This window comes from Suricata suricatta, chromosome 12 (assembly GCF_006229205.1).
Source record: "Suricata suricatta isolate VVHF042 chromosome 12, meerkat_22Aug2017_6uvM2_HiC, whole genome shotgun sequence".
Classification (NCBI taxonomy): Eukaryota; Metazoa; Chordata; class Mammalia; order Carnivora; family Herpestidae; genus Suricata; species Suricata suricatta.
Window position 1 is genome coordinate 102,286,857 of NC_043711.1, and position 23,120 is coordinate 102,309,976.

At 57.0% G+C, this 23,120-nt stretch overlaps 1 protein-coding gene and 1 pseudogene across 1 annotated transcript in view; both read left to right on the forward strand.

Moving 5' to 3' along the window:
• Window positions 1–8,845: 8,845 nt before the first annotated feature.
• The window catches only part of LOC115275096 (neuroendocrine secretory protein 55-like), a 51,958-nt gene continuing 37,683 nt past the window's right edge, over window positions 8,846–23,120 (forward strand). The window contains exon 1 of the mRNA XM_029918708.1: window positions 8,846–9,807. Within this exon, the coding sequence (XP_029774568.1) occupies window positions 9,010–9,765 (756 nt within the window). The 5' untranslated portion in view covers window positions 8,846–9,009 and the 3' untranslated portion in view covers window positions 9,766–9,807. The remainder of the gene's footprint in view (window positions 9,808–23,120) is intronic.
• Window positions 21,464–23,120, forward strand: part of LOC115274576 — a 3,506-nt pseudogene continuing 1,849 nt past the window's right edge.

The window sequence follows — 23,120 nt, forward strand, 5'->3', positions numbered from 1 at the left end:
CGCCACCGTCATCTCAACCATCACCATCACCATCACTACTACTACCACCATCAGCATCACCGCCACCACCCCAATGACTGCCATGACTACCACCACCATCACCATCACTACTACTACCACCATCAGCATCACCGCCACCACCCCAATGACTGCCATGACTACCACCACCATCACCATCATCCCTACCACTGCCACCCCAACCACCCACGCCATCACCATCACCGACAGCTTCCATCAGTCAAACCACTGGTTTAGAGTTTGCCCATTATGGACCACTGCAAGGCACTTTCTGTTTCTTTCCTCATTTGATCCTCCCTGTAACCCGGGAAGGCAGGGGTTTGGGGACCCTACAAGGACCATTTTTGCAACTGAGGAGACAGAAAGGCACACAGGCTAATGCCACTGGTCAGCGATGAAGCAAAGGGCCCATCTGGCCCCAAATCTGGTTTCTCACCCGTTACCCCTCTCACCTCTCCGGTGAGCCCTCTCCTGAGATGCCGTCTTGTTTCCTCTTAAAAGCCACCTGAATACTGTCACAAAAAGGACATTAAGAGAAAATCCATTAAAAAAAGACAAACCCCATGAGATGTCCCTGTCCCTTCCCCTCTTTAGTAGAGGAGTCAGGGCCCTCCTCTGCCACGACCTGTCTGAGGGCACGGGGCGGCACAAGGAGGCGGGAAGACTAGAAAAAGACAAAAGAAGACCTAAAACGTCGATCTGACAAAATGACATGACTATCCAGAAGAATACAAAAAAATAAACCAAACTTATTTTTAAATAAAAAAGGAAGCCTGGGTGGCTCAGTCAGTTAAGCGTCCAGCTTCGGCTCAGGTCACGATCTCACTTTCCTGGGTTCGAGCCCCGAGTCGGGCTCTGTGCTGACAGCTCAGAGCCTGGAGCCTGCTTCGGATTCTGCGTCTCCCTCTCTCTCTGCCCCTCCCCCACTCACACTTTATCTTCTCTCAAACATTAAAAACAAAATTAAAAAGAAAAAAAGAAGCCCAGAGGGACCAAATATTATAAACTATACAGTCCAAGAGGACATAGAGATTTCAGGCAATGCTAAAATTTCAAAGAAATGCGAGCTGCCAACCTGGGGTTGCCAACTTATTGTTCTAATGTTAAGTAAACTCATTTTAAAAAGTGAAATAGAAACAAAATTTTGAAAAACCCTAAAAAAACTCAAAAAAAATCTTAAAACAAAAATTCAAATTACTATCTATTGTGATTCGAAAAGCGAGGGCATTGAAATACTAAGAGGAAGGAGGCGGAGTTGGCTCCCTTATCAAGATGAAGTGGAGACCTTGTGATTCTTGATCCCGGGGTATGAGTTCAAGCCCCATGTTGGAGGTAGAGATTACTTAAAAATAGAATCTTAATGGCGAAGGAAAGAGAAAAGAAAAAGAAAAGAAAAGAAAAAAGGAAAGGAAAGGAAAGGAAGGAAAAAGGAAAAGGAAAAGGAAAAGGAAAGAAAAAAGAGAAAAGGAAAAAGCCCCTTCTCTGAGTAAATGGAGCCTGATGAAAACCCCCCTGACACATCACATCATCTTCATTTTTCTCGTCTCACTGCAGACTGGCGTTTGGTCCTCACCGACCTCACTCTCCCTCGCGCAAGAATCCCTTCGACAAAATCCTCTGCATCCTTCACTGAGGGTTTGCCCGAGCAGCTGCTGGCTGCCTCATAAACCAACCGATTCTAAACGTCGCCAAATCTGAGAAAAACGCCCCCAGAATCAATCCTGTTCCTATAAACACATAATAAACAGCCTGAAAAATTTATAATGAAGAAAGAGAGCCCATTCACAACGGCAACACAAGTAGCAAATGCTTGGGAAACCCGGGATGTATTTTCACGTCTCAAACTCCACATGTGATGGATCAGAGTCATGTCAAGAAAACACAAATCCTTAACGGGAGAGACAGAAACTCAAGTAAATTAAGAGTGAGGTCATTCTGGGGCCTAAGGCTAAACGCAGAAAAGATGGCAGTCTTTCCCAACTTAATTTGTGGAGTGAATGCAATTCCAGTCATGGTATCACAAGGTCATTACAGAACTTGATAAAAATGGTTCTTAAATTCTAGAGGAAAATAAATGGGCAGAACGACCAGGGTTCCAGTCTGCCGTGAGAAGGCATTTGCCGAGCAGATCTTAAAACTCAGCATAAAACGGCGATCATTAAAGGCTGTAAACCGATCACGGTAAGACACCGGGGGGAGGACGTCAGATCTAACAAACGGCGCAGGAATAAACCAGCCATCAGCTAAAGAAGAAAAAAAAATACACAAGCCACATGATGTGACAATAGTCTGGCTGGATGTTTTTCAAAACCCTCTTATCTCAAATGTGGACAGGAAGTTTTAGGTTTAACTAATTAAGCAACATCAGGAAATTTCAAAGCGACAACGATGAAGGTTTCCGACAATCAGAAAAAAAAAACAACACCTTTCTGCTTCCTCTATATTTTCCCAGGGCCATGGCGAGCTCCGCAGCCTCCTCGCTGGGGTGTTTATTAATTACATCCGCTTCTTGGACTCTGAGCATGAGTGTGGACGGGGGAGATGCGAGAGACGGCGGGCCAATCCTCCTTCCCTCTGGGCTCCCCGGCCAGGGCCCTGCGCCCGGCGTCACCCGGCAGGCCCCACGTGGCCCTGGTCGCCCGCTGGTGGGCTTCCTAATGACGAGCAAGGACTGTTCTCAAGGGCGATTAGGACCGAAGTCTGCACTCGCCTCGAAGCAGAAAGACCTCCCCTGCTCTGGACAAACTCGGGTCTTCTCCTGCTGGGGGGGGGGCGGGGGGGGGGGCGAGCAGGGAGGCAGGAGCCGGCCTCTCTGTTGAGGGCACATCTCCAAACCCGCAAAGGGAGAAACTCCCAACGGGCACTGATGTTCAGCCAAAACAATGAGTGGAAGAGGAAGAAGCCTCGGCCAGGCTGTGAGCTGTCATTTCTGGTTTTGCTCCCTTCTGCGTGTGTGACCAGCCCGAGTCCCAGGAGATGCTCTCCAGCACGTGCACGTTTTGTGTCCAACCCGTGGGCCCCGCCGGGATCGGCCTGGTCCCAGCATGGGGACGCGCCCGCACGTCGCCCGGCTGCGGGTCCCGGGACCTGGACGCAGGAGGAAGGCGGGGCTGGGGAGAGAAGACGAGGCCCCGCGGGGGCCAGGGGAGCCACATGCTGGGACACCTGCGCAGGCTGCGGCCTCCTGGGCCCACCGCCCGCCTTCCGGAGAAACAAAGCCCAGCTCAAGTAACAAACAATGCCTAGAAGCCTCTTGAACTCCAAGCAGGCGACAGTGAGTGAGGCTGATCCCCCGTCACCAGGACGGACTGATTACAGAGCCCAGAGCCATTTGCCTGGAGATAATTGCCTCAATTCCCCACTTCACTTCGCACGTAGAGAAACAGCCCCAATCTGCCAGAGCCTCGGTGACTAGATGTGTAAAATTGGTCTAATCATATTTTGAAGAGCTCCAGCAGAAAGGGCTTCCGTGAGCATGAGCCTGCGCCACACACGACTCCCAGCTTCTCCCCCCCGGGGCGCGCTGCTCCCTCCCCCACCGAGTCTGAAGGGGTGAGTCAGAGTCTCTGCAGATGGGAGGAAAACCAAGTGGAGGCTCTCGGTCAGCGCTGGTGGCTGGAGGGAAAGGTGGGGGGACCAGAGCCGATGTTCCCGGAGGCCGGGTCCTCGGCACAGGAGGGGCCTGGCGTGCAGGGCCGGGGGGGGGGGGGGGGGGGGGGGGGGGGGGGGGGGGGGGGGGGGGGGGGGGGGGCCGTGTCTGAGACCAGAGCCACCCTGACTGCAGGCACCTTGGGACACCGTCATGTCAGCTGGCCTTGGGGGAGAACCAGACAAGCTAGAGGGTAAGCTGGGGGCGGGCAGACCGGCGGAGCCCGACAGTTTCTGCAGGACAAAGGCGAGGCAAGCGGCCAGGGCCCAGAGTGCACTGGGGAGCACACGAAAGCGGAGAGCCAGGGCCGAAGCAGAGAGAGAGGCAAGCCCAGCAAGGACCTGTAGGCCCGAGCTCAGGCTCTGTGTACACGAGGGAGCTCCCAGACACTTCCTGTTGCACAAGGAGCCTAGAAACCACTCCTGTGGAGGAGGTAGGCAGTGGGGATGGATGGGTGGGAGACCCTTGGGAGAGCACGACCCCAAGAGACAGCAAGGCCACTGTGGGAAGACAGCTCCTAACAGCTCTGGACACAGGAACAGGGTTCATTTCTGATCCTGTCTTCCCATAAAAACAAAGGGCACGCATAGGGCCCTGTAACCCCAAGGATGGTCCGGACACAATCCAGCCACATCAAAAAGATGGTGATGTCCCCCTATCATTTGCTTGAAGCCCTGGACAGCAGTCCCCCCAGAACACAAAATCAGGAGTCTGGGTTGTCACTATGTCTACTGGTGAGAGCCCATTGGTACCACTGCAGCCCAAGTAACGGCAAAAGGGCGCCCCAGAGAAATGAGCCAAATGCTTCTGTGATGGCCCCCAGACTCTGGGGGGGCCGGTGGGTCCTTCAAAGCTGCTGAATTCATTTCTACCCAAAGGAATCAAAAGTTCGCAAAGCTTCTCCATCTCGAAAAATCGTCCTTTCCAACAACTGTCCAAAAAACAACACAAAGAAACGTTCAGGAGGGACTGTCCCCACTCCCCTGGCAGAACAGAACCGAGGTCTTATCGCACGTCTCGTCTCGGAAGCGGTGCCGTGTCTAGGGGACCCATGACAATAGCCTGTCAAGGCGTTTGAGAACCCCCGTGCGCCATCTCGGTCCCCCTAGAGCGGCAGCGCGCCGCACGGCAGGCACACGGAACAGATGGACTGAGAGCAATCCTCTCACGGCTTCTTAAAAAACAAGAAAATCTCCAAAGTCAGATGAGGAAGAAAAAACAAACCCCATCTTTTTCAGAAACCCACCAGATGACCCCCCCTCTGCTTGTGCAAACATGTGCTCAGCCCTCCCTCGGCACCCGCTGGGAGCCCACGTTTTAGAATTTGGGGGCACCTCGTGCTGGCACGAAGGCCGGGGCGAGGGCTGAGACCCTGGCCCTTCCTCGATTGCTACGTCCCCCCCATGGCGCCTGCGACAGCGTCTTGCTCAGCTCCTGGTGGTTAAAGAGCCGTTTCATTCCCAATCGCCGAGACGGCCCTGGGAGGGGAGGCAGAGGACCCAGGGCCGTGAACAGACGGATGTGACTTGAGGGACTCTGCTCCGAGAAGGGAGTCGGGGAGCCGGCGCCTCGGCGCCGGGACCCGGTCACGAAAGCCGCGCCCCGCGGACTGCCGGTGCCGTCCGCGCACACCTGTTTGCTCTTGTCCTGAAACTGCCACCCGAACATTCCTTCCTGTCACTGAGCCGCACGCACTTTCAAATGCTTCTAAAATAGCAGCCGAGTCGGAAGGGCATGTCCGTCAGTGGAGCCCCCAGCCCCTCTCCCAAGGTCTCCAAATGCCTTTCATGGAATCAGAATCCAAGTTGAAAAGAACCCTGGCACGCATCAAGTTCCAGCTCTGCCTGGCTCACGAGTCCCATGGAAAATATCTCCAATATGTGCTCATCTGTCCTTTGATTTAACACCGCTTCTGACAAAGAGCCAAGTGCCTCCTGACAGCCGTTCCATTTCAGGGCCCTAATTGTTAGAATATTCTTCCTTGGGTTGAGCCGGAATCTGCCTGTTGTAACAACTACCCATAGCTTATAATTTTGCCCTCCGGAGCCACATAAAATACAGCTCAGTGCCCATTCCACAGGACAAGCCTTTAAGGGGCTGAAGACCATATTCTCCACAATTCGTCCCCATCAGAACCTTACTGCATGATGCCCTGAGGGACCGGGAACCGCGCCTTCCTGTCCGACAGGTTCAGGAGCAGAGCGCGCAGGTGACATGTGACCACACTTTATTTACCGGCAGACAGACAGAGCCCCTTGCTCCTTGGCCGGCTAACAACACGCGGGCGTTCATCCCCGGCTGGCTCCTTTTTGAAATTCACTCTGCAGCAAGCACTTTGTAAAGTCATGCATGTAATGCATCTTAAACAGCATTTTCTGCCCAGATCCATTTGCTCGACCCCGGCCCTGAGTGCGAGATGGAGCAGCGTCTCGGTGGGGCCGCCCTGCAGCTCCTCCAGGAGCCGGCGCGGAACGTGCCCCCGCCACTGTGCAGGACCGGGGCTCTGAAATGCAGTGTTTTGTTAAACGTTCATTTGCTGATTAAAATGCATCTTGCAAAGAAAGTGCATTACTAATGCAGAATCCAGTCCAAAAATACATATTATGTAACGCACATTTGTTAATAACGCAGGAGCCTCAGTGTGTCTGTGTTCACGGCTCAGCTCAGGGCTGCCAGCCCCATTCCCGGCAGAGAGCACTCCTTCTGAAAAACGAAGTACTTTCTTACGAACACTAAAGAATCATAATCCACCTCGTTGCTGACAGCTGCATTAGTCTCCATTGAAAGGGCATTCACCGGCACCCACATACTCCTGACTTTTTTCCCAGGGTGCCTTGAAAAATCACTTGAACGATGTCTTTATGCTCCATCTACTGTCAGTGGGGCTGTGCTAATTGAAAGGAATAAAGCAGGCAGGTCAATGTGAGTAAAACCTTTAGGGACGTCCCTCGTTGATGGGGGCCGGGCAGTGATAAGGAGTTGAGCTGGGCAGCTCCCAACGGCCTGTCCACTATCCCACGCCAATGTCCACGGTGGGGGAGGGGGGACCCGGCACTTGTGACAGTGAAACCCTTTCGGGTCCTCGGCAACGTGCGAGAGTGGGGCACAGCTACAACACAGACACGTGTCCTTTTATGGGGTTTGCCCAATCCACCCCACCTGATCAGACCAATCAGTACTTGAACGCTACAAACTAACTCGAAGAACACAAAACGCAAGACAGACACAGCCAAGAAACCTGGTCAGGAACATTCTAGAACATCTACAGCCAAGATGCAGAAACAAACAAACAAAAAAATAAAACCCTTACCGCGTCAAAAGCGGTTGCTAGACTCTTGCTAAGGTCTACACCCTGAAGTTGGCGACAGGAGGAGGGTTGACCTTGCCGCCTAACAGCTGCAGACGCATGACTCTTTAGGGGCTGAGAAGGGAAGGGAGAACCGGGAGGGAAAGCCTGGCAGAGGATCTCAAAGGGGAAACCGGAACCCTGAGAGCCCATGCCTCTCCAATCCCCCCCATACTGAACTGACACAAAGACAAAACGCCAATCAAACCAAAACAAAGCAGGGGTCCCAGGGACCAGGGATTCTAGGAAGATGATTTAGCTCTGAATTACTCCACTTTGGGGCTTGTCACGATGTCCACACCTTCCCAGGGATGGCGCCCCGCACAGCCAGGAAGCGGCGGCCGGATTACAGCGGGAACGCAAGAGCTTCCAAAGGACCATCCTTTCCCGGGCAAAGATAACTCCAGGGACCCCCCTTCAGGAGGATGTGAGCTCTTCTGATTTTGCAGGGCGGAGAAAGAAATGTATTCATTTCCTCTCAGCTTTCAGCCTTCGGGGTTCAATGTGGTCTAGGGGTGTGGGTAGCCACCACCTCGCCCTAATGCTGACTGACCCCATAGTTTTCTCCTGCCGAGCCCAGCTTGGATTAAGGATTGGTCGGCAAGGAGAGATTCTGAGGGGCTTAACGCTCTGAGTAACAGCAGATTCGACCTAACTAGGCTTTCCTTAATGTAAGTTTTTCTTTGTCTTTTTTTTTTTAAACTTCACCTTCAGCACCTGGAACAGAGTTTGGCCGGCGCTAGGCACTCAATAGATATCCGTTGAATGAATTAGCTTTGTTGAAAACCTATCTCTGTATGAAATGAAAGAGCTTTAAGGGGGACCCCATGAGGTCGGCTTGGTAGCTGACCAGCCTGCAGCGCCCCACAGGGGCAGAGAACTGACTAGACCTGCTGAGTATCAGCGGCGGAGAGATTTCCCTTAACTAGTGGTTCCAGCTAATTCACGTCTGTCTTCCAGCCCATGACCTCAGCTAGAGCTCCTGGCAGCCCACCGATGGGTTTGTGGACCTGCAAACCACCCCCCGCCCCGCCCGGGGAGCCTTTCCCAGGAAAGATGCACGTTTGTCCCCTCAGTAATTAACCAGTTGAGACTACCTGGGCGGGGGGCGGTGGGCGGTGGGTGGTATTTTTCAGAAACGCTCTAATCACAGTCACTGTAACAGATCCGCCAAAGGTGGCTTCTCGATTAAGGGGCTGCCTGAGGTTACCGTCCTCCAGCTCCGAAGCCCCTGGAAACCGCCTGTGGCTGGATGGTGAATACCCACGCACAGACCCTCATTTCATTCATTCCTGCGAATATCTGCAATTTAGCGGCCTGGTTTCTAGCTTTATTTTGCCGATAACCCTGGAGTTGAGGCGGGGTATGGACCCCCTGTACGCAGAACCTATGCCCACCCCAACCTGTGGCTGGCTCGCTCACTCGTTTTGCTCCTTGGCCCCCGCCCCTCGCTTCGCCCCAATCCTTTCAAACAAGGTTCCCTCCTGCCACCTGCCGGCCCACCGAGGTCTGCGCCACGGCTCGCGGCGCCGCGCAGCTCGCGGGGAGGCGCCCCCGCCTCCCTACTGCACATGCCCGGCAGAAGTCCGGGCGCGCAACTTTGCAGAACCTCTCCGCCGCGTCCCTCCCCGCCTCAGTCTCCTCTTTCCTCTCCCAAGCGAGAGGACCAGCGGAGGCACCTCTCCTGAGTCTTAGGCTGCGGAGCCTGAGACTTAGAGAGAGGAGCCCGCGAGGAGACAGACTTTCTCGCCCCTTTTCCCATCCTTCCTTCTTGCTCAGAAAGGCGAGCAGAGGCGCGGAGCTTTAGAAAGTTGAGTGGTCAGAAGGTAGGTGCTTCCCCTTTTTTTCCCCTCACACCGAGGTGGGGCTGGGACCTCTGGACTCAGCTTCTCACCTCGCGGGGTGCACCTTTTTCGGCTCCGGCAGCCGATGCGCATCGGAGCCGCTCTCTGCAGAGCCAGAGGGCGGGCGGGCTTCTCGGTGTGCGCCTAAGAGGATGGATCGCAGGTCCCGGGCTCAGCAGTGGCGCCGAGCTCGCCATAACTACAACGACCTGTGCCCACCGATCGGCCGCCGGGCAGCCACCGCGCTCCTCTGGCTCTCCTGCTCCATCGCGCTCCTCCGCGCCCTTGCCACCTCCAACGCCCGCGCCCAGCAGCGCGCGGCTGCCCAGCAGCGCCGGAGCTTCCTTAACGCCCACCACCGCTCCGGTGCCCAGGCGTTCCCCGAGCCCCCCGAATCTGACGAGCACGAGGCAGACCTCGAGCTGTCCCTCCCCGAGTGCCTAGAGTACGAGGAAGAGTTTGACTACGAGTCCGAGACCGAGACCGAGACCGAGTCCGAAATCGAATCCGAGACCGACTTCGAGACCGAGCCTGAGACAGCCCCCGCCACTGAGCCCGAGACCGAGCCCGAGACCGAGCCCGAGGACGAGCGCGGCCCCGCGGTGCCCAAGCACACTGCCTTCGGCCAGTCTCTCACCGAGCGTCTGCACGCTCTGAGATTGCGGAGCCCCGACGCCTCCCCGAGTCGCGCGCAGCCCAGCACTCAGGAGCCCCAGGCCCCCAGACAGGGGGAGGAGCCCCAGCCCCAGCCAGAAGACAAGGATCCGAGGGACCCCGAGGAGCCCGAAGAGCCAAAGAAGGAGGAGAAGAAGCAGCAGCGCCGCTGCAAGCCGAAGAAGCCCACCCGCCGCGACCGATCCCCGGAGTCCCCTTCCAAAAGGGGACCCATCCCCATCCGGCGTCACTAATGGAGGACGCCGTCCAGATTCTCCTTGTTTTCTTTGATTCAGGTTAGTTACCCTCCGCTAAACTGGAGAGCCTGGGGTCGGTGTGGGAGCCCGCGGGAAGAGAGGTGGGAGAAGGTAAACGGCAGGTGAGGAGGGAGGCGGGAAATTAGCAGGCTCAGCTAGCCAGCCGGGGCGGCGGGGGTCCCCGGGGCGGGCTGGGAAAGGCTCCCCTGGGCCCCGGGACGGCGCCGGGGGCGCCCAGGTAGCCAAAGGCGTGTTGGAAGACGGGGCGCTCCCGGCGCCCCGGCGCTGGAGACAGCCTGAAGTCTCCGAGCTGGTGTCCAGGACGCGCGCCCCGAGCCCCCGGCGCGCCCCAGGTTTCGAGCTGCACACCCAAAAAGGCACGGGTAAGTCACTTGTTTTACGCGCTTTTTTCTCCCCTCTTAAAGACTGGTCTCAAACCGGTTCGCCTTGGCAGGCGCCCGAAACTCGGTTCCGAGGTGCGCGCACCAACTTTCACCCAGCGAGAGCAGCTGCGCTGTAGCGACACTTGCAATCTGCGAAAAGTAATCACCCTGGGATTGGGCAAGAACTCCGGAGACTGCCGGCTCCGGAGAAAGTCGCGCGCGGCGCTTTAAGACGCTCAGAGCCTGGAGCCCAGGTCCCGGGGCTGCCAATTTGGAGCCGCGGGACCTCGGCGCTAGTGCTCCCCGCAGCTGTGCGCTAGTCCCGGCCGCTGCCGCCCGTCTCCGGGCGCTCCCGGGGCGGGAGTCCGCTGCAAAGAGCGTGCGCACCTGCCCGGCGCGCTCCGGAGCCGACCTCTCCAGGACTGCCCCGCGGTTCCCCTCGGGTCGCGCGGACTTGGAAGACTGGCAGAGAAGGTACGGGGGTCTTAGGGGATGCCCCTACCGGCTACCAGGGTTAGTGGTACGGGCTTGTTCACGTCGGGGCATTGCTAACCTTTTGGCGCAGTTGGTTTGGCGGCGGGCCGGTTGCAGCTTGGCCGGAGAGGTCTGGGGCTGTTTGCGCACGGACCTGAGGATAGAAGAGAATGTCTAAGAGGACCGCGAGCCGTTGCGGAACGTAACGGCACAAGGTGCGGGGCTGGAGAGGGGATCGTGTCTTTTCATCAGGATACCCTACAGTGGGTCCCCAAAGAGCGCGGGGCACTGCCGCGCTGGGGAAAGGTGTTGGATCCGAAACAAGTCCTTGGGTGACCGGTCAAGAGGGCGCAGGGGCCGGCGGCGGCGGCGGCTTCCGCAGCCTCGGGGAGGGGAGGCGGCGCACCGGCCATTTTCAGCTCGGGTGGAGCTAAGTTTGGAATCTGTAACCTGGAGATGAAACCGCCCTGGTGTCCGAGCACAAAAACGGCTGCAGTCCAGTAACGCATCTTCCGTGCGTAAAGTGTGCCTTCCTTGCCAGTCCTGGAGGAAAAGCAAGAAAAATGAAATGTATTTTACAAAACCTCACCCGATATGGAAATTGATGTTTTCTTGGTGCGCGCGCGCGTCTTGGTTTGCGCCAGTTTGGGCTAGTCGGACGGGGATGGGGCGAGGGAAGTGAAGCGTTTTTAGGCTTGGAATGGTAAGTCGGGTTCTGACACTCCTCGGGTAAGGATGAGGCCGGAAGGAACACACTTTGCAGGGTCTTCCTTCCAGGTCTCTTCCCTGGGAAAGGCGGCGCGGCGCCCCAAACTTAGTTATGCTGGCTGTGGCGCTAATGGCTGCTGGACGCCTGTATGTCTTCAGTAGCAGGGACCGGGCCGGCACTTTGGTAGCAGGGGGCTTCCCTGGGCAGCGGGGAGGCGTCAGAAGGGGGGGGGGGCTGCTGAGGTCGCGCAGAAGGGCCAGGCGCGCCCTGCCTTTGGCTTAAAAGTGTGAAATTGCCGAAGTGAGATGGAGCTCTCCAAAGTTGAAATTTCTGCTGCGCGCCAACAGCGGGGCTGTGGTTCCTTTCTGTGGCACTAAGGGTTATTTTTCCTCTGGTGACGTCTCGGTAGCCCGCGTTCACCAGGTATGAGGTGTTTCGTGACCATCGGTCTGCTTGGCTGGCTTTGGTGTGCCCCCCCAGTGTGGGAGTGATCTTCCCGGACCGGGTGGTCCGGGGCCGGAGCGCCGGTTTTCATTAAGGAAATTAACATGCTGCGGAGTTGCGGGAAGAATAAACAAGGTTTTTAAGTCCTTGGTGCCTGAGCCCACAGTGTTCACCCCAGTCTTGGTCTGTTGTTAAACAGAAAACTGCATATTGGGAGACTTGCTTTCCGAACTGTGAGCAACACGCCGAGCTCATTATTGAGGGGGGGGGTGGGTCCCCATCTAGGAGCACACTAAGAGCCCGCCCTCCTTCACACAGTACCTCTGATTCTGATAGCCTGTTACCCGCCCACACAGCCCTCCCCCACTCAGCTCTCTTCCCCCCACCCCCCACCCCTCCCCCTCCAGGTCAGGTGGGGAAGAGCCATTAGGGAGCCTACAGAACGGCTGAGGAATAAGCCAATATCCACCCCCGCCCCCAAAGTCCCCTGGACCTGCCTGAGGAAGAGATTTTGCGTGTAGATACTTCAAACCCTCTGTCTACCTGAAACACTGGTGCTCCACTATTTTTTTCCCCCAGAGCCATTTCTGGCAAGTTCTCCCAAGCATTCCCAACTCTCTAGGCTCCAGACTGGCCCTTTGTCTCATGGGGTTAGCATTTGAATGGGCTCACTTGCACTCTCAATTTACGCGGGGTGTGTCCGGGGAGGAAGTTCACTCAAAACCCTTGGGAGTCTACCAGAGAAGGGAATTCCTAGCCGGCTGCAGCGTTTCAGGGGAGGCCAGTAAAGCAGGTTAAATGGGATGGCTGCTCTGCTCTTGGGCGTTTCCTTTGCTACGTGAATCATTTACTTAATAGAAATGTGCTTTTCCTTGGACAGAGGTCCTCTTAAAACTCAACGTTTTGAGTTGGAAAATTCTAGCACTGTTCAAGTGCCGTGTGCTGTCGAGCTTCTGGCAGAGGTGGACTTCTAAAGTTTGGCAAACAAAACTTTTAATTTATGTTTATCAGAATTCAAGAACTGGGGATTTTAACGTTTGGCATGGTTTTAAGAGGGCGTGTCTTTATAATGGGCTTCAGGTTTTCACCCCCTGAAGCCCAGTACGGCCCCTTTTAACGCTTTAGCCCTTACTTTTAGCAAATGGGATCGAAGATTTCGTGAGGAAGCTGAAACTTCCACGTGGGTAAAAATGAGGTTGGTTGTTTTGTTTTGTTTTTTTTAATAATCTGAATGGATTTTACTTAATTTACATGTGTTATCACCACTGTTCCTGCACAGGGAAGTTATTGAGAGGAAACTGAGCAGAAACTATGGTGTGGGGGAAAGTATGTATCCTAACAGAAATGTGACCTGTAGCAGAAAAGCCAAATGACTAAAATCCAATTAAGCTTCCAGAAGTGAGTGACGTCATAGGCCAGCCCAGGCGCTGCCCTGCTCTTAGAAACTGCCCAGCAAAGGGGATGAGATTCTCAGATGACATTTTTAATGAGAGAGGGGCCACCTTGCCCTCACGTGGGGGTTTTGATGTTCATGGCTATTTCCAAAATCTTGAGGCCCCGGAGGTGGACCGAAGGCCCCGTAGGGCCCAAGGACCTCTGAGGCCTGGGCTGGCCCCCACACTTCACTGCCTCAGTTTCCTCACACGGACAGCAAAGGAACTGAATGGGATGTTCACAGCATCCCCTTCAGCTCCAAATGTGCGTCCAGGTCGATTAAAACCCAGGCTTGCCCAGTCTCACTCCATCCATGATTTTAACATGAATGGAGCCAACACAAAAAAACAAACAAACAAAATACACCCCAAAAACATCAAGGTTGAGCAAATAAAAAGCATCAATTGTGAAGAAGCCTGTTTTGTGTTGTTCTCATTTCGATTTTATCCGATCTGGTTGTGAACGGGTGGCAAAGGACGGTTCTAGGTCAGGGATTCCGGAATCCCAATGCGGCCCGCTCCTAGCCGGAGGGGGGTGGGGGTCTCAGTGGGTCTGGAGCTGCTGGGTTGCCTCACCTGCTCTCCCTGATCATGGGTGAAAAGGAGCCTTTCCAAGGCGGAGTAGGCGGCCGCCGATCTGAGCACTGCAGCCTGGGGGCACCTACTGCTCTGGGAGCGGGCGGCCCGCAGCAGCACCAGGTAACCGGCGCCGCATGTGTCACTCGGACACTGGCACTCGTCCTGATTAGGCCGCACCTGCCAGCGTGGCTGGGAGGGGGCCGCTGGTTAGGATAAGCCCGCTTCCTGAGCTCCTGTGTTTGTTTTTATTATCCTTCCCTCCCAGGAGCTTTCTCAGACTTTTTCTTAATTGCGCCTCTCCCATGAAATTTTAATACCACGGTTCTAGAGATGTGCCGTGTATCTGTTTCTATACCGCGGGACCTTGTGATAACTGTTTTTTTAATGCACTTCTCCCTACACTAATTTTCCTCTGTTGTAAACGCCTGTTAAAAAAAAAATCAAATTAGTGATTGAATATCCCTTTTTTTTTTGGCTACACATTACAAGGCTATCTATAAGGTAACTCTTACTAATGTTTGGTTCTACCTTTTAAAATTTCTCACATTCCTCCCCCCGCCCCCCCACCGCCAAGCCCCTGGGACCCATCCCGGTGCTGGTGCCCTGTCAGTTCACATAGCAGAGAAGCCAGAGTAAACAGCCTAGTGACTTAGTTCTCCCAAGGCCAAGAGTCCACAGGGCAGAGCCCCCGTCACCTGTTGACAGCGCTCAGCCGGTCAAGACAGGGCATCCCAGAGGAACTGGCGCCACAGCCCCCCCACTTGCCCCCCCCACCCCGCCAGCAGACTCCTTGTTGCAAGGTAGAATTGGGGAGGCTGCCTTCCTGGCTTTGCATGTGGACATGGCCTATTTTTATTCTATGGGCTTATTTTAGGGTGAGCACACTGCAAAGTAACGGGGGGTGGGGTGGGGAGGGGAGGGCACGGCCGTCAGGAACGCCAGGGTGAGACTAGGCTGCGTGCACAGACGGCGTGCGGCACCTGTAACGTTCGGAAAGGTCTGGGAACAACAAAGGGACAGGAGGTTTGGGGGGAGCCCACAAAACACCGGAAGGTAGTGGGAGACACAAACAGCAGGGAAGGAACAGGAGGTAAGGTTTGGATACAGAAGTCACAAAGCCCGTCAACGTTAGCACTGTAAATAGTACAAATAAGGGGCGATGGCAGAGAGAAAAAGATTTAGGGGCAGCTTCATGGCTGTCTTTCAAAAATCCGGGGGCAGCAGAGGCAAACATCAGGAAGAGCATTTTTAATAGCCAGCCATAGCAGTGGAGGGCCACCCGGGGGCGCGCAGACTAGGTGCCCTTAAGGTCACCTTCCCCTGGAGGGTCTCTACAGACCCGGGCAGAAATCTAAATTTCACAGGTACAGTGGGGCTTTCATACTTGTGCCTCAATGGCGTCAACCAAAGTGAAAGATTCACAACCTAGGAAACCTCGTTTTAGAGCTCAAATCCTCAGTCTTGGGTTTCAGTTCAGGGAGAGACCCCAATTCTCACCCTGGCCAAGGACCATGGCCAGCTCTCTTCCCCGGGGCAAGGGCCGCTGGCGAATGGCTCTGGCTTATGGTTCTCACTCTGTTAGAGTTCAAGAGGAGAACACACCCCCGGGAAACTGAGGCTGAGGCCGTGCGTAAACATGAAATACACCATTCCCCGGAAATTCAAATTATGGTGCCCAGACGCCCCCCCCCCCCCCAAGGTGCCTGGAATTTCCACCATGATTTACTGAGAAATTTCAAAGAAAGCTCCCATTAAAGCCAGATCTCTCTTCTGGGATTCCCTGCTGCCCTTGGAGCCCCCATGTTTTACCCCTCTCTCAGGCCCCTTCCCCGGCACCGTTCATCTCTTCTCCCCTCCACACTGTCTGCTGCGTCATCAGCTAGCCTGGAGAAGGAATCCAAAGCCCCGTTCAAGTGACTATTGAGAAAGTGTGGGCCCCCTGCGCCAGCACGGCCGGGCGGAGGATGGTCGTGTGTAAGGCTACAGCAGAAAGGGGTAACCTTCCAGGTCGAGGGCTGTGAGTTTAGCTAGGGAGCTGAACGGACGGGGTCCAAATTCCTGGGAGGAGCCCCTCGGCCCCTGGGGATGTAGCACAGCGCTGGTTAATTGGAGCAGATCGGGTATTTCCCTAAAGCTGGCCCTGCCCGTCTGTAATCCCAGCCGTGTGCCTGCTCCTAACCTCCGTCTGAGGCATTTTCTCTCCGGCTGGCATTTGCCTGCAACAGCCTGGTCACGCAGACCCTCTGCAAACAGTAGGCTGCTGCCTCCACCGGCCGAGGCTGGCAGAGGAGATGCTGAGCGGGGAAGGATGGGCCCAGCAACTCGTAACTGAGCAGTAATTAACCGGTCAGCTCCCCAGTCTTCCTGCCTCTCGGCACTCAGCCCCCACGGGTCCCTGGGAGGTGGGTAAACAATTGCCTGATCTCTCTTGCCCAGGTCCTCTCTTTTGGGCTTTTGCTTTTTCCTCACAACTGGTGAAAAAATTCTCCTTTTCCACATCCGAGAGCAAGCCCCGGAGAGACAGCAAACGGCAGCAGGAGGCTGCTGTCTGCCGACGGCCCCCACCCCAAACCCTAGGCCAGGGGCAAATGCCACTGCCACCCCCCAAAAAAAATTCTTTTGCCTGGTCTCTGCTCTCTTCCCTCTCGACCACCTCCTTCTCTGCCTGCTTTGCTTTCTCTTTCTCGGATTCAGGGACGAAATGAGAAAGCAGACAGGCAGCTCCTTGAAGTCTGGATGCGCCTTGTGTTTTGGGGGCATGAGTAAGAATGAGTGAGTCCCCGTGGGGGGCTACGAGGTGCGCAGGTGTCAGAGCAGGGAGGTGGGAGTTCGGGAAGCCCGGGGCGCCGCATGGAGCCGTCAGGGCAGGGGGCTCTGCCCCTACAGACGGCCAAGGTGCTGTTCCGAGAGCCAAGGGTGAAGGAGGACCTTCTGTCCCCTGGGGGTGACTCATTTACAAAGAGCCAGCCCATCAGGTACCTGAGGCACCGGGGCCTTTTGGTGAACAGGCTACTGTCCTCAGAAATGCAGCTTAACTGAAACATGGCCAGTGTTTCCTCTCTTGACTCATGGAGTGCAGGAAATCGGTATTCTCTTTACGTAGCTAAGGATACACAGTTTCCTAGAAACCTTCACCTGGACTTGGACAGCCCACCCTTTCCTCTCTGATGGATACGCCCATCTCCCCGCACCTTCGCGCCTGCGCGCTCCCTGTGGGAACAGGCCCAGAGCCCGGCACATGCTTTTTGTCCCTCACCCCAGCGCACAGTTCTCTCAGGCACCCTATGACTAGCCCGCCTTCCCTTCCTCTTCATCATCTCTGTGAACTCATTAACTTACTTCCCTTCCTTGTTCCTGCTTATTCCTATCAAATACTGACCCCTTTGCGCGATAGAAATCCATCGCAACTGGAAATCTGGCCTAGGCTCTACCCCACCACCTGTAACTGGCCATCTCCCTCCAGGGCCAGGCCCCATTTCTGTCTTGAGCCAGAAAGTTCACCAGTCCTGAGTGGGCTCACCAGACAGCCCCACCAATCAAGGAGGCACCCCCGCCCCAGTCAACCCACCAGTTAATCGCCCCCAGCTCTTACCATACCAGGTTCCTCCGGTCCCCGTGGCCAGGCCCGCCAGCTGCCGTTCACGTTAGCCGTTTCCTCAAACATCTGGACACCCTTCTGCGGCGCCTCAAGTCCCACGGCTGATCTGTGATGGTCTCAGCTTTGAAACCCCCTCACGTGAGTGATCTGAGGTTTCAGATTCTGGTGGCCAGCCCCTACACGGGAAAATGATAATGTGAACAGTAGACAAAATGGGGGACATTGCAGTTAAATAGTGTAATTTTTTTCTCCCCGGTCCTAATTTACCTTTAAATTATGGCGATGCCTACTCAAATCTGAGGGTCCTTCCTCAGCCTCCAGCAAGTGGTTCCTTCCGGGGGCGATTTTGCCTCCCAGAGGACATTTTGCAAAATCTAGAGACATTTTACATTGCTCTAACAGAGGGGCTGCTACTGGCATCTAGTGGGTACAGGCTAGGGATGCTGCTAGCACCCTACAGTGCCCAGGATGGTCCGCAGCAGAGTGATCTGGCCCCAGTGTCAGCAGCACAGAGGCTAAGAAACCACAATCCTGATTAGGTCCCCGGGCGCCTCCTAGGTCCCCCCCTCCCGTGCACCCCCGCCAGCCCTTCCTAGCCCACCGCTCTCTCTGAGACCGCTTTCTTCTCCCCTCCAGCCACCTGAGGGTTCAAGATTCTCTCACCTGATAGATTCCTCCCCTGAGGGTGGTATCTGACCCAGCGACTCCATGTCCTATAGGGATAGTTGTCACTTTGAACTTGGGGTCATTACCTTCCTCCAAAAATTGAGACCCACCCTCTTAATTAACAGGTTGTGAAAAAAGTCCCCCGCGACCGCCCATCCTTTCCTCGCCTCCGCCACTGCGCAAACGCCTCCCCACGATCCTCCCCACTCCCCTGGGTCACGTGTGTCCCATCATCCAGGCGCCACACTTTGGCTTCTCCACCTTTTGTGCCTTTCTAGCATAGAAGAGGCTCGAGGGCCCTTTGGGATCCCTCTCAAGTCCCCTCATCCAGCCTTCCTGCTTCCTTCACTGCATGTGGTTCTCACCATCTTAAAGGTCGTCACTGCGGTGCCCTTTGGTGCCCTTTGTCCTCTCCGATGGACCATCCTCCCCACTCCCTCCATCTTGACTGAAACTAAGCTCAAAGCCCCACCTGCAGCACAAACAGCGTTCAGCACCTGCATTTCCTACCAGAACAGCCTCAAAAGTGCTTCCCCGGAGACTTTCTAGTATCCTGAGAGTTTTTATCTCCTTTGTCCTGTCTTCACTCCCGCTGCGCCGCCCAGACTTTACCCAGCCTCCCCCTTTTGTTCATGGCGGGGCCCACATCTTTCATTCGACACCCACCCCCAGTGGCAGCCAGGGGCCCTAGCCACCCATGGAGGCCCCGTTGAAACACACCATATTACCCATCAACACTTTCAAGCCCCGCCCCCGCCCCCCCCCACACCCAGTAGAGCTCTACTCTCTCATTTTTAGGTTGCTTATTTAGGATGGAGGGTTGGTATCTACCCAGCCTTGATCCCCTCAGTGTCTGTGCCTCCAGGCCAAGAACCAAGATACCAAAGAGTGTTGAACAAAGGGGTCCCACACATCTTTGAGTCAGTCAAAGAGGCCCTGCAGCCATTCATCGATGAATAGTGCTTTGGGGAAGCAAGGCCGGGAATAAAGGCAACCCGTCCCTTCGGGGCTCCAAACCCCAGTGTCTACTGACCTTCTACTTCAGCAGGGCGCAGCATCCCTGGGGTCTCAACTCCTTTCCCATCTGGGACTGCTCTTCTGCATCGGGGCAGTAAGCCCTCTCCCTCCTCTGGGTCCTGGCCTTCGACCTCCAGGCCCTGGACATTTTCTTCCTCCTCGCTGGGTCTCAGTAGCGGTTCCTTGGACGGGTGGGCTTGCCTACTGCCACCTGCGAGACCTAGGGTTGGCCCCTGTCAGCCCCCAAGCTTCCCTTCCAGCCTTTGTGACTTGTGGCATCGGGAAGAGTGACCCCACGGCGCCAGCCAGCCTCGAGGCGTCCCAGGCCTGGCCGCCATACGCCCGCCCACCAACCGCTTCCAACCACGCCAGCAGCACAACCTCTTAGGGCGTTCCAACGCGGTGCCCCCTATTGGACCTCCCATTCATATCCGGTTTCCGGTCGGACGCCCCCCGCTCATTCGCCAGGCAACCTTGATTGGCGTGACCCCAACCCAATGGCTGACCCGGTGCCAGGGTCAAAGGGGAGTGAGTTGACGGTCGCGACCCAGTTGGTCTATTCAGTGGATGCTTAGATGGTTGGGCCGTTGCATATGGGGAGAGTTGGACAAAGTTTGAGCCAAAGTTCAGTGTTGGCATTTCCAAGTGTGTAGACCCCTGGAGATGACATGGCACGCCTTTTGGGGGGGACTCATGGCACGTTGCCCAGAGTCCGACTTTGTCAGCTCTTGTCCGCAGCACGGCCACGTGGGTGGTAGATGCCGGACAGTGATGCGCCGTGTCCGTGGTCCCGTCGTTCTAAGAGGGTGTTAGACTTAACGAGATCGCGTGGTTGGCCCGCCCGCGGCGCGGAGATTCAGCGATCCAAGCGGCATCGCCCGCTTGCCGCAGCCCACCCCTCGTGAAACCCACCCCGCCGTCTCGCCCCTGCCCCCTGCCCGCACGCCAGGCGACCACCTGCCTCGTGCCCGGCTGCCTTGCACCGAAAGGTAGCCGGCGGGTCCGTGTCGCCTGCCGGCGAGACATCCCTCATGCCCACGTCCCGGATCGTACGTGACCCGCAAGCAGCAATTTTTTTTAATTTCCTCGCGGCTCAACTCCTTCCGCAGACTCCAGACCCCAGACCCAGAGCCGTGCGCGTGCACGCCCCAAGCCCACCCAGCCAGTACGGGTATTTTACCCCATCCGGCTCCGAGCCCACAGGACTTCGGCGACCGGAGCGCAGCCAGGCGACCGCTGCACTTGTGGCCAGCCGGGCTCGGTGCCGCCTCTGAGGGCTATAGCAGTGGAAAAGTAAAGCGGCTGCCCTGGGATACCCGTAGTGAAAGGAGAGGGGCCGGAAGGGGTCTGGTGAGGGGCCAGAGAAGAAGTGGGGCGGCCGGCCAACCGCCCCTGCGGCCGGCGCCCGCGGCAGAGCGCGGCACATCACCGCCGCCGCTGCCGGCGCGGCACGGTGTATCTCTGGGTTCAGTGCGCACCGGGCTGTCCGGTCTCGGAGACCACGCTAAGCCAGCCACAGATCCCAACGCCAATCCCGCTAACCCTTCCCCAGAACAGTAGGACCCCCGGAACTCTGAGGCCTGCACCGGATGGGGGTCTCCGTGTGTGTCCCGTGCCACCCCCCCGCCGCACTGGTTCAGTGCCGCGGCAATTACGGCGTAGAGGGTCTGCGTGGTACGCGCCAAGACCCTCTTATTCCCCTGCATCATCGTCCGCAAAAACGGGGGGAAGCCCTGCCTGCGCCATCCTAGACTACTGCGAGGACCCCCAGAGTATGATGGGGATGGGGGACATTGAGTGCTTTACGGGAGCCAGCCTCGGCAAGCCGGCAAACACATGCTGCAGAGCGGCGGAAAGTACCCCCGAGGCGTTTTACAAACAAACTGTGGGCGCACACGCGGCAGCCCCTCGCCTCTGTCCGTTCCGCCGGTGGGCTCACGACCACCTGTCGCATCCCCGCGCGCGCCCGCGCCCCCTTCCCACGCGCCCGAAGCCTCGTACTCCGGACTTGGAGCCCAAGGTTGGAGGCTGCCCAGGGCTGGGGGCTGCGGCGCAGGGGTTCAGGGGTATCCTGAGGTGATGAAACCCTCCTGCGGTTCCCCCCTCCCCCCGAGGAGAGTCATTTGGGTCTGGGAGGGAGGGTTTTCAGCTCTTGAGCTCAAGCAGCCCGGGGCCCACGTCTTGCGTCACGTGTCCCGCAACGCAGGAGAGCGCTCTCTCTCTGGCCAGGGGATAAGAGAGGAGAAAGACTCCAAATCAGTCGGGGAGAGGCGTGGAAGGAGCCAAAACATCCCTGTGAGGCCTGCGCTCCTCGGCCCCCTTACCCAAAGTCCGGGGCTACCGGCGCCAGGATCCGGCTCCCGGCACCGGGGCCGGCGTCCTCTGGTGGCAGAGAAAGAGCACTACGAGCGATTTTCGGACCGAATCGGCACGCTCCTCAGATCCAAGCAGGCGGGGCTGGCCTGGAGCAGAGACAGAGAGAGAGAGAGAGAGACAGGAGAGAGAGGAGGGGACAAGGGCAGGCCAAGAGGGGCACCAAGGGGCAGCCTGAGGGGATAAAAAGTGGCCAGGAAGGAGCCAAAATTCTACTGGCAACAATAGGGTTGCCTCCGCTTGGTCTTGGGTTTGAGGCCCTCAACCCCCAGACCTCAGGAGGGTTGGCAAGTGAGGTTGGAGAACTTTCTAGCTGGTACTCTGAATTTTTTTGAAGATATTTTTTTCACCCTAGTTCGGTTGGGTGCTCCGTCTTACGGGGCCCCAAGTTTATTTTAAGAGTTCGCCACCGTGTTATGGGCGTGCGCAACTGCCTCGACGGCAATAATATGTCAGGACAACGCGATATCCCCCTTGCACTCGGGGAACAGCCCGAGCAACCACCTTTGGAGGCCCCAGGGGCAGCTGCCCCCAGTCCTGGGCCTGGCGCAGCCGAAGAGATGGAGACCGAACCGCCTTACAGCGAGCCCGTCCCCAACGAGACTGAAGGCAAGGCCTGTGGACCCCCAGAGGTCTCCGGGCCCAACTTCCAGGACCTGGGCCAGGCCGTCGAGGAAGCCAGAGCTCACGGAGGCTACAGCCCACCCCCTGAGGAAGCCATGCCCTTCGAGGTGGAGCAGCCCAGCCCAGGAGGCTTCTGGCCTACCCTGGAGCAGCCTAGAGACACTCCCCGGGCCCATGCAGGCCCTGAGGTCTTCCGCCCATCGTTCATGGAGCCCAGAGCCTTCGAGGATGCCAGCCCAGGCCTGGGAGGCTACAGCCCTCCACCTGAAGAAGCCATGCCCTTTGAGTTTGAGCAGCCTGCACAGGGAGGCAGCAGCCAGCCTGTCCTGCAGGTCTCAGACCTCGCTCCAGGAGGCCCGGGTGCAGGGGTCTTTGGCACTCCTCCCCAGGAGCCCGGGGATCTCAAACCTGCAAGCACAGGCTTCAGAGGAGACTGCAGCCCTCCCCCTGAGGAGGCTATGCCATTTGAGTTTGATGGAGCAGCCATTGCGGATGGCAGCCCACCCCCCGGGCTCCCCGGAGCTCTCCCACAAGTCGACGGCGGCAACATCGGCCAGCCCGCGGCAGTTGCGGTCCCGAGTGCGGTCCTCCTCGCTCCCGCCGCGAACGAGCCCCCCCTCTGGGTCCCAGGCGCCAGCGGCAGCCCATCCCGAGAGGCTGTCAGATCTCCTCCACACTTCGCGGGCGACAGCCCCCCGATGGAGATCTCCGGACCCCCGCTCGAGATTGGCAGCGCCCCCGTTGGGGTCGACGACGCTCCCGTCAACATGGACAGCCCCCCAATCGCGCTCGATGGCCCGCCCATCGAGGTCTCCGGAGCCCCAGTTAAGAGAGAGCGAGCAGAGGGAGAGAGACCCCCAGTTGAGGGAGAAGCAGCCGAGATGGAAGGAGGCTCAGCCGCCGCCACTGCCACTGCAGAGAGAGGAAAAGTCCCCTCTCCCGGGGACGGAGCCCCTGCGGCCGGCGCCGACCCTGCTCCTCCAGCCGCCGGGGCAGCCGCTGCCGCCCCTGCCGCTCCAGCCGCCGGGGCAGCCCGAGCCATGCCTGCCGCT